This window comes from Lissotriton vulgaris, chromosome 6, assembly GCF_964263255.1.
Source record: "Lissotriton vulgaris chromosome 6, aLisVul1.2, whole genome shotgun sequence".
Lineage (NCBI taxonomy): Eukaryota > Metazoa > Chordata > Amphibia > Caudata > Salamandridae > Lissotriton > Lissotriton vulgaris.
In genome coordinates this window covers 935,806,654-935,821,928 of record NC_141694.1, presented here as the reverse complement: position 1 = coordinate 935,821,928, position 15,275 = coordinate 935,806,654, and the positions used below count along the sequence as shown (strand labels likewise).

The 15,275-nt window shown below is 47.1% G+C and overlaps 1 protein-coding gene across 50 annotated transcripts in view; it reads left to right on the top strand.

The window, feature by feature from the left end:
* Positions 1-15,275, top strand: part of LOC147708230 (uncharacterized) — a 2,035,583-nt gene that overhangs the window by 748,919 nt on the left and 1,271,389 nt on the right. For all 50 annotated transcript variants that reach the window (XM_086926979.1, XM_086926974.1, XM_086926953.1 and 47 more), the window contains one exon: positions 3,485-3,562. In XM_086926979.1, coding sequence (XP_086783105.1) covers positions 3,485-3,562 — 78 coding nt within the window. The remainder of the gene's footprint in view (positions 1-3,484; positions 3,563-15,275) is intronic.

Genomic DNA, 15,275 nt, shown 5'->3' with positions numbered 1-15,275 from the left:
TTGCGAATCTCGCGTTCGCGAATTTTGCGGATTTGCGAACTCGCAATCCGCAAAATCCGCGAATTCTCGCGAATTTGCGGATTTTTTTTTTTTGTGTTTGCGCGGGTTTCTGCGAGTTCGCGAGGGTTTTGTACAATGTCGCAAATTGCGAACTTACCTGTCGGGTCGCAAGTTTCGCGAACTTGTTGTTTCTACGTGTCCAGCCTGTTTGGGACACTCTTCTTCATCACTGCCACTCTCTGTCACCACTGCCACTCTCTGACTACTCATGCCACCCTCTGGCCCACCCATGCCACCCTCTGTTTCATCACAGCACCCTCTGGTTGTCCAGTCAGTGTACATTATTGTGGCAACAAGCACACCTTCCCTGCCTCAAGTGACCTGAATTAATTTGGGGCTGATTAATGTGTCACAGAATATTTTTTTAGCTGGCACCTGCTTCCTTAGTGCTTCCTGATTAGTGATCTTTTGAACTTGCTAAGTGCTTTCATTGTTGCAAAATTAGTTACAACACCTGCCCTGCCCCAACTGACAATAATGAATTAGGGGCTGATTAATGGATTTGAACCTCCAGCCTGGCTCCTGCTTGTCTCCCTTAGCTGTAATTCAGGACCTTTGTGGCATATGTGTAACTATTCTGAGGTTCAGAGCAGGGTCACATAATAGTTGCAACTGGCAACTGAACTCTGGAGGGGCCCCTCAGGAAGCACTACAGGAAATGGCTACTAATGATGAGCCTGAACTTTTGAACCTGGTAAGTAGTTTCAGTTTTGCTAAAATCGTATTTCTGCAATTTTGCACTTATTCGCGGGGCGCGAAGTTGTACTGGGAAGCCGCGAACTCACGCGAACAGTGCGAGCAAAATCCGCTGCTCGCGGATTTGCGGATTTTGCGGGAGATTCGCGAATCTCGCGGATTGCGAATTTACCGAAAATCCGCAAAATCCGCGAGCGAAACGGATTTTCCGCCCATGCTTAGTCGGAACGGGTCCTCCCATTCACAGCCCTTAGGTCGTACTCCAACCCCAGGGCATTTAACTGAATGGCCCGTTGAGACCATTTTTTGATTGGATCTATGGTGAGGGGCGGAATGTCCCATTTGGCATCCTCTTCAGCAATTCCCTCTCGAACATCCAAGCCAAGGGGCTCAAAGGTCACATTGAAATCCCCAGCCACCACCACACCGGAGTGGGACAGCACTCTATCCAACATACTCTCCAGTGTCGATATGACTGGGCACATCCGAGCCCCCTGTGAACCTCTGGCATAGACGTTAAAAAGCTTGAGCTGCGGGCCATTGGGTGTATTTTTAATTTTCAAATGCAAAATGTCGTTGGACCGGCCAGGGTGTACAGTAATTGCCCAATTAAGGTCAATACTGATCCAAATTATTAAGCCCCCAGATGGTCGCCCTCTGCCTGAGCTAATTGCAGGAATACAGAATGTTGTGAAGCCCACTTTGTGTAGGGGGATTAGGCTCCAAGTTTCTTGAAAAAGGCATACCTTGTGGTTGCCCAAAAAGTTTTGCCATTCTGGGAGTTTAAGCTTCTTTTCTAGCCCTGCTACATTCCATGATAATACGTTCAAGGAAACCGGAGTAGGGTTGTTGTTAATTATTATTTCATTGGAAATGGAATGTGTTGTGCCAGATCTATGGAGGGCGTTATCCAAGATCGGGTGGTGTATCGATGATGATCCAGGGTATGTGATATCCCCAGAGGTTTCTAGATCCATCGAATGTGTTGGAGATAAAATAATAAAATAGGGGTCAGAATCGTTTAGGGCTAGTCAATCTACCTTATTCAACCCAGAACCGTCTCCCCTTGCCCCGAATTCAGCTCTACCCTCAAGGTTGGTTTCCAGCCAGATAGGTTTATGTCCCAATTGGATTATTGAATGGTCAGGGGCTGTGGTGCGGAACTCCAGTGCTAAAAGATTTTCAGCAAGAGCGGGATCATTATTATAAATGTTTAGAGTTTAGCAGAGGGTTTTGCTTCACACGAGAATAATATGTTTTTTTATATTAGTAGCCTTTCTTGGTAAGCTTTGTCTGAACAGTGAGTGCCGAGGCCTTCAAGGGTATTTCAACACAGTGGTTGTTGTTCGGACTGATCAGCCCACGTTCTAGACATAACATATATGCAGCCGCGGCCACCTCTGATTTTGGCGCATTTAATACTGCACTGCGTAGGCATGCTCACACACTTGGAGAACATTTGCATGCAGAGAGCTGGTGCATAAACTGATGTGATCCATTTCTGCTAGGACCAGAGGCATGGGGCCGCCCGTGTAATCCCAAGAGACCTTCTGTAGATATAAAATAACCTACTAGCAATGGAGGGTGAGATATAAGTGAATTCTAACCTGTTTCCATTTAGCATTGTAACATGCTTTCTCCCTTTGTATTTTATGGAATAGTAACTATGCTGATAATCTTGTTGCTTATAATATGTTTGCTTGTATTAGCTAAGATACTGCGCATGAGAATACAGCATTATAAATAAATATTTCAAACTTGCTGGTGTCTCCTTTTACTCCCTGTTTTGGACTGGTATGAGAGTACAACGAAAGATTGTTCATGTGTTCCACATTGCCTGAGGTACTCTAAGTTCCATGTTCTGGGTTGTCTAATCATTGGCGTATGGAAGAACCAATGAGACACTGATTGCTAGTCTTCTGGTAGGGGATTTGGCTACTAAGGTGAGTTTTGGTACATCCTAATTCACTGAGGTTCCAAGTTTCTATGCACAGTTCTGTGTATGAGCAGAATCATCCCGGCTACAGGGCCTGAGGTGTTTTCTAGAATAACAAAAGGACAAAGGTTAAAGTAAGAAGATCTGAGGATCTGATTGGAAATTAAACAACTGAAAGAAACGTTGCCACTTACTGATTAACAATTAAAAGTGAGCAGCATGCACACCTTTTCTCAAACGACTTACTTGTTTCGACTCAAAATCAGTATGGAAAGCTAAATGCCTCAAGGCCATCAGTACAAGTGCCATTTTCCTCCCCGGTGTTAACTCTGGAGGAATCCCACCTCAGCCTTTCTGAATGTTTTGTTGTCTCCCAAACTCATAATTCCAAGCCTGGAGACTATGGGCATCGTTTAACTGGCTGCAGAGAGATGCCTTGTGAAACCTGTACAAGGAAAGGGATGGGTCTGCGATAGGAGCATGGGCGAGCTACACCTGAACCTGCAGTACCACAACACTCCCCCTCCCCTTGCCCCCCTCTAATCTTCTCCTGCTCTGGCTTGCTCTAAGCACTAATTTGCATGCATTTCCTTATCTCATTTAGGCACAGACGGGATTGCCATCATCACATGTATGGCAGCCCCTATTGGTAGCACTTCAATGGTGTATTGTTTCCACTGTTATAATTACGGTTTCATTACATTCCTAAAACATTGTTACTTAACACTCGTGGACACGATGTGAAAATGCCCGGTTTTCAACCATTTTAAACTGATTTACTTTTGTATACAGATGTCAAAGAAGCAACAACCCCAGCACCACCTCCTGCAACAACTACAAAAGAGCAGGCTGCCATCCCTCCTGCTAAAGGTAAGCTTACATTTGTGTTATGAGTACAAAGTACAAACGAGCAGCCTATAGAAGGAATGCTTTTCAGTGGGTTGGTAGAAGGTTTTGCAGAAAACACTTTACCCATAAGTTGCGTAGTGGTTCACAATGGATGAACTTACTTATAGCCGTATACCGGCTATTAAATGCCCGCTGCAGCATTAAAGGCCCAGCCGAAGGCGAGGAACTTTAACAAGGCAGCAGGACTTTAATAGCCGGTATTGCCCTTCTACAAAGGGCTATAAGGCTATTAGTACATTCGGCCACTAGAGGGCAGAATATTCTAACAAATAAAACAAAGCCTTCAGGGAGCGGGAGTGGATTGAATTCCCCTCAGGCTCCCTGAAGCCTTTGTTCACAGTCAGAGCTGTGAACAAAGAAACATTGGAATGTTGGAGCTCCTGGCTTATACCAGCCATTATAATCTCTGAGCCCTCCATTGTTTTCAATGGAGCTCCAAACATTCCAATGTTCTAATACTTAGTTATTGCACTGATTCAATCATGGGACTTACAGCTGCTGAAAGGAATGAAGTAGGTGGCGTGAAATGCCAGTGGTCACATGACATGTTAAATCATGATTGCAGTCATATGTATATCACTCCTTCTCTTACAAATATGAGTCTTTACCAGGACTATTATATTGAATATTAATTCACATTCCACCTTCTCTAAGTCAGTGTTGTCTGGTAGGACACCAAAAACAATTAATCAACACTTTACCCTCGCAAAACGTATTTCCTGAAAATGTACTTTACCCATTGCAGAACAATATTGGTGAGCCTCTGAGCGTCTGCTAATTATGTGGGGGTTGTTTGCAACTTACAAACCACACTTGGGGCTCTACATCAGCGACCCAGGTTGTATCTTTGAAAGTTTCTTTGGGGACAAGTACAATATTAGGGTGGAAAAAGACTAGGTTATTTTTAGCTCAGCTGGCCGAGCACTGAATATGTCTTCTATCCAGCTTAGTTAGGCAAGTCTACCTACCAGATGCCAGCCAACCGATCCATATGTAAATTGTACCACTGTGACACATCTTTTTTCCCCTGTTCGTTACTGTCTCACATACAAGGACGTGCTGCCGAGTTTTCTATCTGTATAATCATTAATCATTTTATGAGCTGAGGCTGTTTAAAGACAGGATGATCTCACACTGGAAGCCCTTTTACCTCAACCCTTATGTGCATAATATCGAAAGTGATTGTTAGAACTGGGGATCTCTAGTTGGCAGAGGTAGGTACCACTGTGGAGAAGTGTGGCTCACCGGTTAGAGGCGGCAGACCCAGAAGCAGAGGTCGGCCCGGGACCAGGGTTCAATTCCCGACGCGGCAGGGTACGGAACCAATGTCAGCGGGCTCGATAAATCTCACCTCGGTGCCTCTCTAACCATGGGTCCCACTCTGCAACTCTGGGCAATAGCTTGCTTAATCTCCACAACGGCCCCCTCGCTGCCGGGGATGCCTGGCTTCACCTTGGGGATGCCCAATAGGGACCATCTCACAGGGAAAGCCAGGACGGGTTCCCCAGCGGTACACAGCGCCAAGAAACCCCAGGGTGAACATGCGCTCTACAAATTCATACTAACATAACATAACTGTCCAAACAGGGACCCTTGCATCTAGTCAGGGCAAGGAGGAAACCCTCTGAGATAACCCCTGCTCACCCTCTAGGTACCTTGGCACGAGCAGTCAAGGCTAATCAGAAGGAAATGTGTAAAGTATTTGTACCAACACTCACAGTAACACAGTGAAAACACCACAAACTGACTCCACAACAGTTAAGGAAAGTTAAGGTATTTTATATAAACTACACAAGACCAAAACGACAAAAATCCAACATACACAGTTCAAGAATATGGTTTCAAAAGAGTTCTTAAGGTTGCGATAAAAGTTCTTTAGGTTGCGATAAGATAATCCACAGTTGCGTGAAAAGTTCACAGTTGCGTCACGTTTTAGACACAGTACCTTTAGTTGCGACAAAGTTCCAAAAGCAGAAGCTGGTGCGGTGGAAAACAAGCGTTGCGTTGCTCCTGAGACCCTGGGGAGGCGATGCGACAGCCCCGCTGCAGCAGTGGGCATGTTTCGACGAATCCGGTCTGTATGGGGAGGAAGGCCACTTGTATGGATTCCGGTGCGTAGGTTCCGTAGGAAGTTTGTTCTCGCAAAGGCACGATGCGACGATCTTTGGAGTTGCGATGAACTCCGGGGCGACGATGCGCGGACCAGCGGTGATCTTCTCTCTCGCAGCTCCTCGATGCGATGGCTTCGGCGATGACTCTCGCAGCGACGTGATGCGGTCTGCAAGCAGACGGTGCGGCGATCTCACCCAGCGACGACAGGCTCTGCGACGACACTCGCAGCGATGTTAGGCTTCCCGCACCGATCGGGTGCGTCCCGCAAATGAGGATGCGACGGCTCTGACAGCGGCAACAGGCGCTGCGACGATCTCGACCTTCGTAGCAGCGGGAGTTTCCTCGCACTGTCGGGGATGTGCTCCGCAGTGAGCAATGCGATCACTTTCCTTCAGCAAAGTCTCTCAAGCTTAGTTTCCAGCTTCCCAACCCAGGTAAAACTTCCAGAGGCACCACACATGGGCCAAGCACTCCAGGAAGGACAGAACTCTCTCAGTAGAGCTCAGTGAAGCTGGGGGTGAAGTCCTTTTGTTCCTGGGCCTTCAGAACAGGGAGCTAGCTCTTCTCAGGCCCTTGGAGATTCCTTCAAGCAAGGGGACACAGCAAAGTCCTTCCCCTCTCCTTGGCAGCAAAGCAACAGCAGGGCAATCCAGCAGAGCAACAGCTGGACAATATTCCTTCTTCAGTTTCAGCTTTCTCCTTGGCAGAGGTTCCTTCTTGATTCCAGGATGATCTAATTTTCTGTTGTCAGGGGTCCTGTACTTATACCCCTTAAAGTCTTTGTTCTCTTTGTGCAAGTGGGCCCTGAGCCCGGTCTGAACCAGTTCTGGGTGTTTCTTGAGCACTTTGTTTTCCTGGCTTCTCCTTTCCTTTCAGAGTGAGGGGCACGGTCGTCAGCCGCCCAGCAGGAGGTGGAGCCAGCATTGTGGAAGGCAGGCACAGCCCTATTCAGACCCAGGTGCTATCTCCTCCCACCACTCAAGTTGCAAATGCAGTCATTCAGCCTAGGGCTGACTCTGCCAGCCTCCTGGGCAATCCCCAGCCCCTGTCACTCTCAAACCAGACAGTCAATACACAAACAGGCCAAGGCACACAGGAAGGTCAGACAAGAGAACATAACTTTCTAAAAGTGCTGTTCCAGACACAGGATTAAAAAACAACCTTTACTAAAAGATGTGTTATTAAATTCTGAGTTCAGGGATACTAGACTCTTATGTCCTATCTTGTTCCTATGAGAAGAAATGCTGGTAGCCACTGTAGCCAGCATCCCCCATGTTAACCTATGGAACAGGATAGCCTTACAATAGTGAAAACGAAAGTGCCTGGAATTCACTACCAGAGCATGTCACCTGCACCAGTACATGCTCTACCTTTCACATACACTGCACCCTGCCCAGGGGGGTACCTTGGGCCTTCCATAGGGGTGACCAATGTGCATAAAAAGGAAAGGGTTAGGCCTGGTCAGTGGGGACACTGACCAGGAGGACATGGCAGTTCACAGACTGCACACAGGCACTGCAGTGGCAGGCCTGAGACACCATTTTAGGGCTGCTCATGTGGTTGGCACAATCAGTGCTGCAGGCCCACTAGTAGCATTTGTCATCACCAGCCCTGGCACACCCAGTGCACTTTACTACGGACTGCTTGGTGATACAAATATGACAATCAGGTATATCCAATCATCATAACAATTTACACAGGGAGCACTTGCACTCTGTCACTGATCAGCAGTGGCAGAGTGTCCAAAGCATCTAAACCAGCAAAAACGAAATCCAGCACAACATCAAAAATACAGGAGGTGGAGGCCAAAAAGACAGGGGAAACAACGCCAAAGATGCCAGGTCTAACACGGATCCTGTGTGATTTTTGTTCTGTTTAATCTAAGGGCCACATGCATCGTTGTAAGGTTTTGAAATTCCTTATTTGCGATTTTTAGGGAATCGCAAATAAGGAATCGCAAAATGGTATGCATGATTTTATTCGCATAATATTTGCGATTCGGTAAAAATCGCAATTTTTACCGAATCGCAAATATTATGCGAATTCCTAATTGCGATTTCACAAATCCCATTGATTCCTTTGGGCCAAAAGCCCCATAGGAATGAATGGGAAGGCATTCACATTTTGCGAATTTCAAATTGCGATTCGCAAAATGTGAATGCAATTTCAAGGGTGCAGGGGGGTTCAAAGAACCCCTCCCTGCACCCCTGAAATTGAACTGTAATTGCAATTTACACACACACATGACCCAAGGACATGTGTGTGTGTAAATGAAAACTTTCAAATATGCAACTAGTGCATGTTTGAAAGTTTTCTGTAAATTAGCATGAAGTTCAACTTCATGCTAATTTACCCCTTCCAAATCGCGAAGTCACAATTCCAAAGTAATCATGCATTGCATTTAAGAAATCGCAATGCAATCGCAATTTAAGAAATCGCAATGAAATTGCGATTTCTTAAATTGCGAAAATGGCAAAATGCTTCATGTTTCCCAAAAACGGGATTTGCATTCGCAAATGGCCGAAATTTGCGATTCGCACCGTTTGCGAATGCAAATACCCTTGATGCATCTAGCCCTAAATGTCTACGAAGTTGATCTTTCTGGCAGTAATGCTACCTGGAGCACCTCATTGTGGTTGGTAGACTTTATAATGTTGCACCTGTAAGAATTTTAGAATTCCCCAATTGTGTTTATCAGAACCGGTAATCTAGTCAGTAGGGTTTTTCCAGTTTAGCCTTTTTTTCAAATACTTAGCCAGTTTTATACGGTCAAGTCTGAGTCTTTAATTACCCCTAGGCATAACAATTGATTCATAATTGCACATTTTAATTTCCTTGGTATCGCAACATAAAAAGGATGTCTCCGACATGAAACTGTAATGTAGGTGTTATTTAATTTATTTTCCAATTATAGTGAGTACGGTACCCCCTACTTCGTTAGTTATACCCTTGATTTAATATGTAAACCTTTCAAAATTGTCAGGGACAATATCATTTATTAGTGGTCCAATTTGAATGCTTTATTATCGTATCATATCTTTCACTGTACAATAACTCTAGATGTAGTTACAGCACATGGTCCCCATCTAATTTATTTATCCTGTAGCTGCAGAGGTGTGGGAATTCTTCAATATACACCATGCGGTTAGGGTTACTGACCTGAGCACTGGCTATAAAAAGGCTTAATAGTCTGCTTATAATACATCTGTCTTGAAATATCCATTGTATTTAGACGTCGGAACTCTCCCATCTCGGTAATTTTACATGCAAGAGGTTTAATTTGTAAATCGGAAAAAGGTGGAGACAGCCAGGAAAATCGGAAATAGGTGGAGACAGACAGGTTTCTCTCTCCATGTGGACTGTGTGGGTGAAAGAAGAATTTCCCTGAGCTCTGGCTGTATGATCAGTATTAAATGGCTGCACAACACTGATATATGCATGCCTGAATCCCCTTCCTGGACTCGCCATAAACAAAGCCAATTAACCATGTCTAACGCTTTTACCACATTGACTACATGAACAGGTAGGGTAAACTGTGGTGACATCTAGAGGCTGTTATAACTTCTATCAAATCACTATTGACTATTGCTGTTAATGTTACCCCTGTGATCAGGATGAACTAGCAGCTGCAATACAGTTTGTAACTATAAACCAATATGCTTGCAAACAATTTATGGTCAATATTCAGCAAAGTGAATGGTAATTTTCACAGTATAATGAGTTTTCCCTAACTTCAATATTAGGCATATAATAGCCTCTGAAAAAAATATGAGAGTCTGAGCCTTACAATAGGCATCACTCAGAAATCAAAGGATCAAAAGGACATTTCTTCTAAGTGGCTCCTATAGTAGTGCTGAAAGGTTCTCTGGGCCTTGCTAGAAATCACCCTTTGAATCATGTCAGTGTTTTTCGATGGTGATAAATCTTTTTCTAGCTACTTAAACCGATCAGGCAGTAGACCTGGAGAATTACATTTCTGCTACCAGGCATCCAAATGAGCTTTGTACACTGACCACTCCTCTTTAAATAGGGACTGACGGCCACATGCATCATAGTAAGGTTTTGCGATTCCTTATTTGCGATTTTTAGGGAATCGCAAATAAGGAATCGCAAAATGGGATGCATGATTTTAATCGCATAATATTAGCGATTCGGTAAAAATCGCAATTTTTACCGAATCGCAAATATTATGCGAATTCTAATTTGCGATTTCGCAATTCCCATTGATTCCTATGGGCCAAAAGGCCCATAGGAATCAACGGGAAGGCATTGACATTTTGCGAATTTCAATTAGCGATTCGCAAAATGTTAATGCACCCCTGAAATGTATTTTAAAGTGCATGTTTCACACACACATGTCCTAAGGACGTGTGTGTCTGTAACATGACAGTGTTTAAAATGCAAATTTGAGCATTTTAATACTTTTTCGCAAATTACCACGAGGTTCACCCTGGTGGTAATTTGCACCCCCTATTTGCGAATTCGCAATTTTAAAACAATCATGCATTGCTTTTAAGGAATCCCAAATTTGCGATTCCTTAAAAGCAATTGCATTTTTGGAAATCGCTAAAAATAGCGAATTTCACAAAAATGCATGATGCATCCCAAAAACTTATTTAGGAATCGCAAACGGCCGAACTTACCAATTCGCACCGTTTGCACTTCCTAAATAGGTTGATGCATGTGGCCGTGAATGTGTTCAAAGAAGGCGTCCTTAATGTTTGCATCTAGATGTATTGGGTCTCCCCTTCTTTCCTTATGCAGTGACTTAAATAGCAACCTGTCTGCTTAAGGTTTCCATGCTTGAATAGACCTAGCTACTTCTACAGATTAAAAGTTTTACCTTACTGACCTCTTCTTTATCGAGAGTGACATTATCTAATAGTGACTTTAATGTCACGTTTGCAAGGATTAATCAGATTAACTTAACGTTTCTATATTTGAAGTGTGTGCCTGTTATTTCATAATGCATTGCAAGACTCGCAGTTTCTCTCACTTTGTTTTATCACTTTATTCAAATTGAAATGACATGCAATTTTGACTGAAAATTTGCCACCAGATATCTTCTTTCGATTTATGTCAGGCCTTAATTACAGTTGCTGTTTCTAGATTAAAATGAAAAAAACTGAGCTAGGATAGGTATTGCCTCAATTACTTACCGTTAATTGCATTACTCTGAGCCCTACTCCCTCGCTTCCATTCCTTACGCATTGAGGCATCCCTGCCTCACCAGACACCCATACCACGTGATTTATCACGCGGGACTATAAGTAGCCCCCACCCCCCTCAGACCTCCTGTAATACCACATAGACTGAAACCATACCAAAAGGTTGGCCTGGACCACCAGGGAGGGAGGGAGGGATGTAAGTAATGGAAGTAAGGGAGTAGGACTCAGAGTAATGCAATTACCGGTAAGTAATTGAGGCATTACCTCCTCGTCCTTCCCTCGCTTCCATCCCTTACGCATTGAGATGTACAAAGCCAATCAGGACAACCAAAGAAGGTATGCAAAAACAGGTACAATTATAAACACAGACAACAAGGAAAAACCACTATTCAGGAACCATAGCGGAAAGAACCTTGTCCCCAAAAACAGCAGCACAGTCAACCTCCCCGCCAATCCAGGAAAGAGAGGCAAAGGACAAACAAAAAGGGTGTTCGGAAGAAAGAGCACCCAGGCCACCCAGGCGGCGAGCAGAGGAAAAGGCCACCAAAAAGAAGGTCATGAAGGTCAAAAGGCGCAGGCACGGGGAGCAAGGGCTCAAAGGGAGGGGACACCAAGGCGTCCAAGACAAGAGACAGATCCCAGTCGGGAAAAAGTCGCCGAGGGGCAGTAAGAACAGTACCCATACCCTAAACAGGCGACCAACCAACCCATCAGGAACCAAGAGACTGTCCCAAGAGAACCAAAACACCTCAATCGCAGCCCACGGCAAAGAAGGGAAGAAACTAACAAGCCCAAGGCATCACCCCAAACAAAGAAGAGGAAGCAGGATCCAAACCCTTGCCACAACTCCACCAAAAGGAAACAACGCCAGAGCCACAGGTAAGACCCGTTGGTCGATAGGCACCTAGCCGCCTGCAGAGTAGAGGTCCAGCCAGCCGGAACACGAAAACGCAGCAGATATAAGCGTTCAACCTCCAGGCCGCCAAGCGCAGCCAGACCAGAACATCCTGCAGCAACACCGGGAACACCAAAGGGGATGGAGACAGAGGCAGCAACCACTCCACATCCTACAACACCTACAACAGGAGAGGAAACCAGGAGGCACGAAGCCGGAGCCACCAGAACAAGAAGCCCCCAATGTTCGGACCCACACCAGGAAGCGGAGAATAAGGGGGAAGGGAGAAAAAGTTACAGAAGCCTGCAAAGCCAAGGGCAGGAGAGAGCAACCATCGCCCAGGCTGACAACACCCGACCGCTGGAGACCAACCGGGTCACCCTGGCATATCCCACACACGTAAAGAGGGCCACCACCGGAACACCCCAACGCACCGGCAGAACCATAAACAACTCCTGACGGAGGCAGAAAACCACAGAGGATGGGACGGCCCTGCCGAGGGCATCCACCAGGGAAAAGGACACCCCTCGAATATGAAATGCTGAGAGCGCCACCAGATGAGACTCTGCACATATGAACAACCGCCTCGCCACCAGAGAGGAGGACCTAGGCCGTCCCAGCCTGTCCAAGTAAGCCATGGCAGAGACGTCATCCGACCGGACCAGAACAACGGAAACCCGCAGGAACCAGGAGAAGGCCAACATAGCCAAACGGACCGCTCCAACAACCCCCAATCTGAAGACAACCTGCACCGAGAGGGGGACCAGAAGCCCCTGGACCGAAGAACCCCCAGCCAGGCCCCCTTACCCCGAGAGGACGGCATCCGTAGTAACCACAGCAGGACCCAGAGAAGAGAGAGAAACACCCTCCAGCAGATGACCCCGAATCAGCCACCAACCCAGAGCCGTCCTGACCAGAGGGGACACTGGGATCGGAGAAGAGAGGGGGAGGCAATGGGGAGACCAATGCAACAGAACAGGAGACATCAGTGAGCCCAAACGAAACCTGGCCCATGGAACCAGAAAAAACGTGGTCGCCAAATCCCCCGCACCGGGAGCCAAAGAGCCGCCACCTAAACCGGGCCGGACAGAAGAGACAGGATGCGAGAATGAAACATGACCACCCGAGCCCAGGGGCAGAGAGACCCCTCCACAACTGTCTGAATCCATGCCCCAAGAAGAGGCAATCCAGGGACGGAACAAGGAACGACATCCCCACATCAAGAAGAAAGCCGTACTCCCCCAAAATGGCCAGAACTACCTCAGTGTGACTGAGAGCCAACCGGAAAGAGGGAGCACGAACCAAACAAACGTCCAGGCAAGGATGAAGAAACATCCCCTGACTGTGGGCCAGGGCCACCAACGGAGCCAAAACACTGGTCAAGACCCAAGGAGCGGACTACCTCCGAAAGGCAAAACCGCTAACCGGAAGCGGGACTCGCCAATCGCAAAATGTAAAAACGTCCGATGCTCCCGAGCCACTGGAACATGAAGGAAGGCGTCCTGCAGACCTATAGATGTCATGAAGGCCACGGACCCCCACCAACAAAAAGTCGGACTTCAAAGACTCAATCGGGAAGTAAAGGGTCCAAACCCAACCATTCACCCTCATGAGGCCCAGAACTGGTCGGAAACCCCCAGACACCTTCCGGACCAGAAACAAAATGGAATAACAACCTTGACCCCGTTGTGCCAGAGGGACCGGTAAGATCGCCTATCACGCCAGAAGATCCCCCCTCCAGAAGAGCCTCCCGCGACACCGGGGACCTGGGGAAAGGAGAACCGAAGGCGCCCCAGCCGGACAGAATAGCGACAAAGTCTATAAGAGAACTGCTCTAGATAAAAGTCAACGCCCAGAGAACCATCACATCCAGTCGCCAAGCTTCCAGGAAAGACAACAGCCTCCCACCCACAGAAACAGAGGTCGAAATATCGCTGACATCAGGAATCCATATAAAGGTAACCCACGGAGCCTTGGGACCAGCCATGGCAGTAGACTTCCAGGACTGGAACACGCGCCGACGGGACGAATAAAGGTCCTAGAGGACTGCTGGGAAGACAGGAAGGAAGAAGCGGAGGAAGGAGCCGGAATCCAGAAGCGGCGAGAGCCAGACGCGGACGCCCAGCCCTCACAAGGCAGAGCACGCTAACGATCTCTGAAGACCTAACTGATCATACTGTCTAGAAGTTCACTAAAAAGCATCAAGCTATCAAAGGGGATCATAAGGAGAGAGGACTACTGCAAAGAATCAACCCACCAGTCACGCAACCACAAAACCAGGCACGCTAAAACCAAGGAACCAGAAGACATGGCCGAAGTCCGAAGCACATCTGAAGAGATGTCAGCCAAGAGACTGACTCGCTGCACCATGTGGGCAAGCAAGCCAGAGCAGGCCGTTGCCACCTGAATAGCCGAGGCCAGCTCCCCAAAGACAGACACCAATTATATAGCCGCAGAAGCAGAGTAAAAGTCAGCACGCACAGATAAGGCACCAGCAGAAAAGGCCTTCCACAGCGCCCCATCCACCGACATAACAGCAGCAGCAGTAGGAGAACAATCCTCTGGATTGATAGCCCTTCGACCAATCAGGGTGGCCAACATGGCATCCACTAAGACGAAGTGAGGAAGAGAGACCTCCCCCCCAACCACCAGGGAGTATAGGTTCAGCAAAAAGTGAGGAACTGAAGAGCGCTCCAGATCTCGCCATACCCCCGAAACCAAGTCTTTGAAGCAACCACGAAAGGGCATAGCGAGCACAGGGGGCTCAACACACCGTGGAAAGAAGTCATCCGACCCCATGGGAGCACAGAAAAGCAAAAACTCCAAGTTCCCCCCTAACGTGTAGGAGAATCACAGGAACCTCCATCCTACGAATAAACTACCCTGAAGAGGCAGAAGGCCTGGCAGGACCCGAAGAAGAAGAGACCTCAGAGGGAGAGACCACCGGACCCACCGCAGCATGAGGAGACCAGCGTCTAGCAGGAATCCTGTCAACCAAAGCGCGAGCCACAGCAGCCCCAAGCATTTCCGGCATCTCAGGAGCCAACAGCAGGGCAAAAGAAACCCCTGGACCCGGGGACCTGGTCTGGCAAGCCGGGAAAGTCTCCTCATCCTCAGAAGAGGAGGACAATTTGTGACAGTGCGTAATACGAGCCAGAGCTTAGTAACTTCACCTCATCCATGGCACCGGTGCTAACAGCGCCAGTTAAGGACACACTTATAAAGAAGGCATGTGAATTCCCCCAGACTCACAGGATGTGGAGCACACACCAAGACTCAAAGTGGGTTCACCAACTCTGAAACCAGCAGCTCTACCCATTAGGCCAAGACCTCTCCAGCCAGCCACCAATGCATGCGTGTGGCATCACTCTTCGCTAAAATGACAGTGCAACCAGAAGTACAGCAGAGTCATGTCAAAATAGGGAACAGCCCAGGAACCAACCAACAGGGAAACAGAGGCAAAGTGGAGAGCAGACAACAAACATATATAAGCATAAAA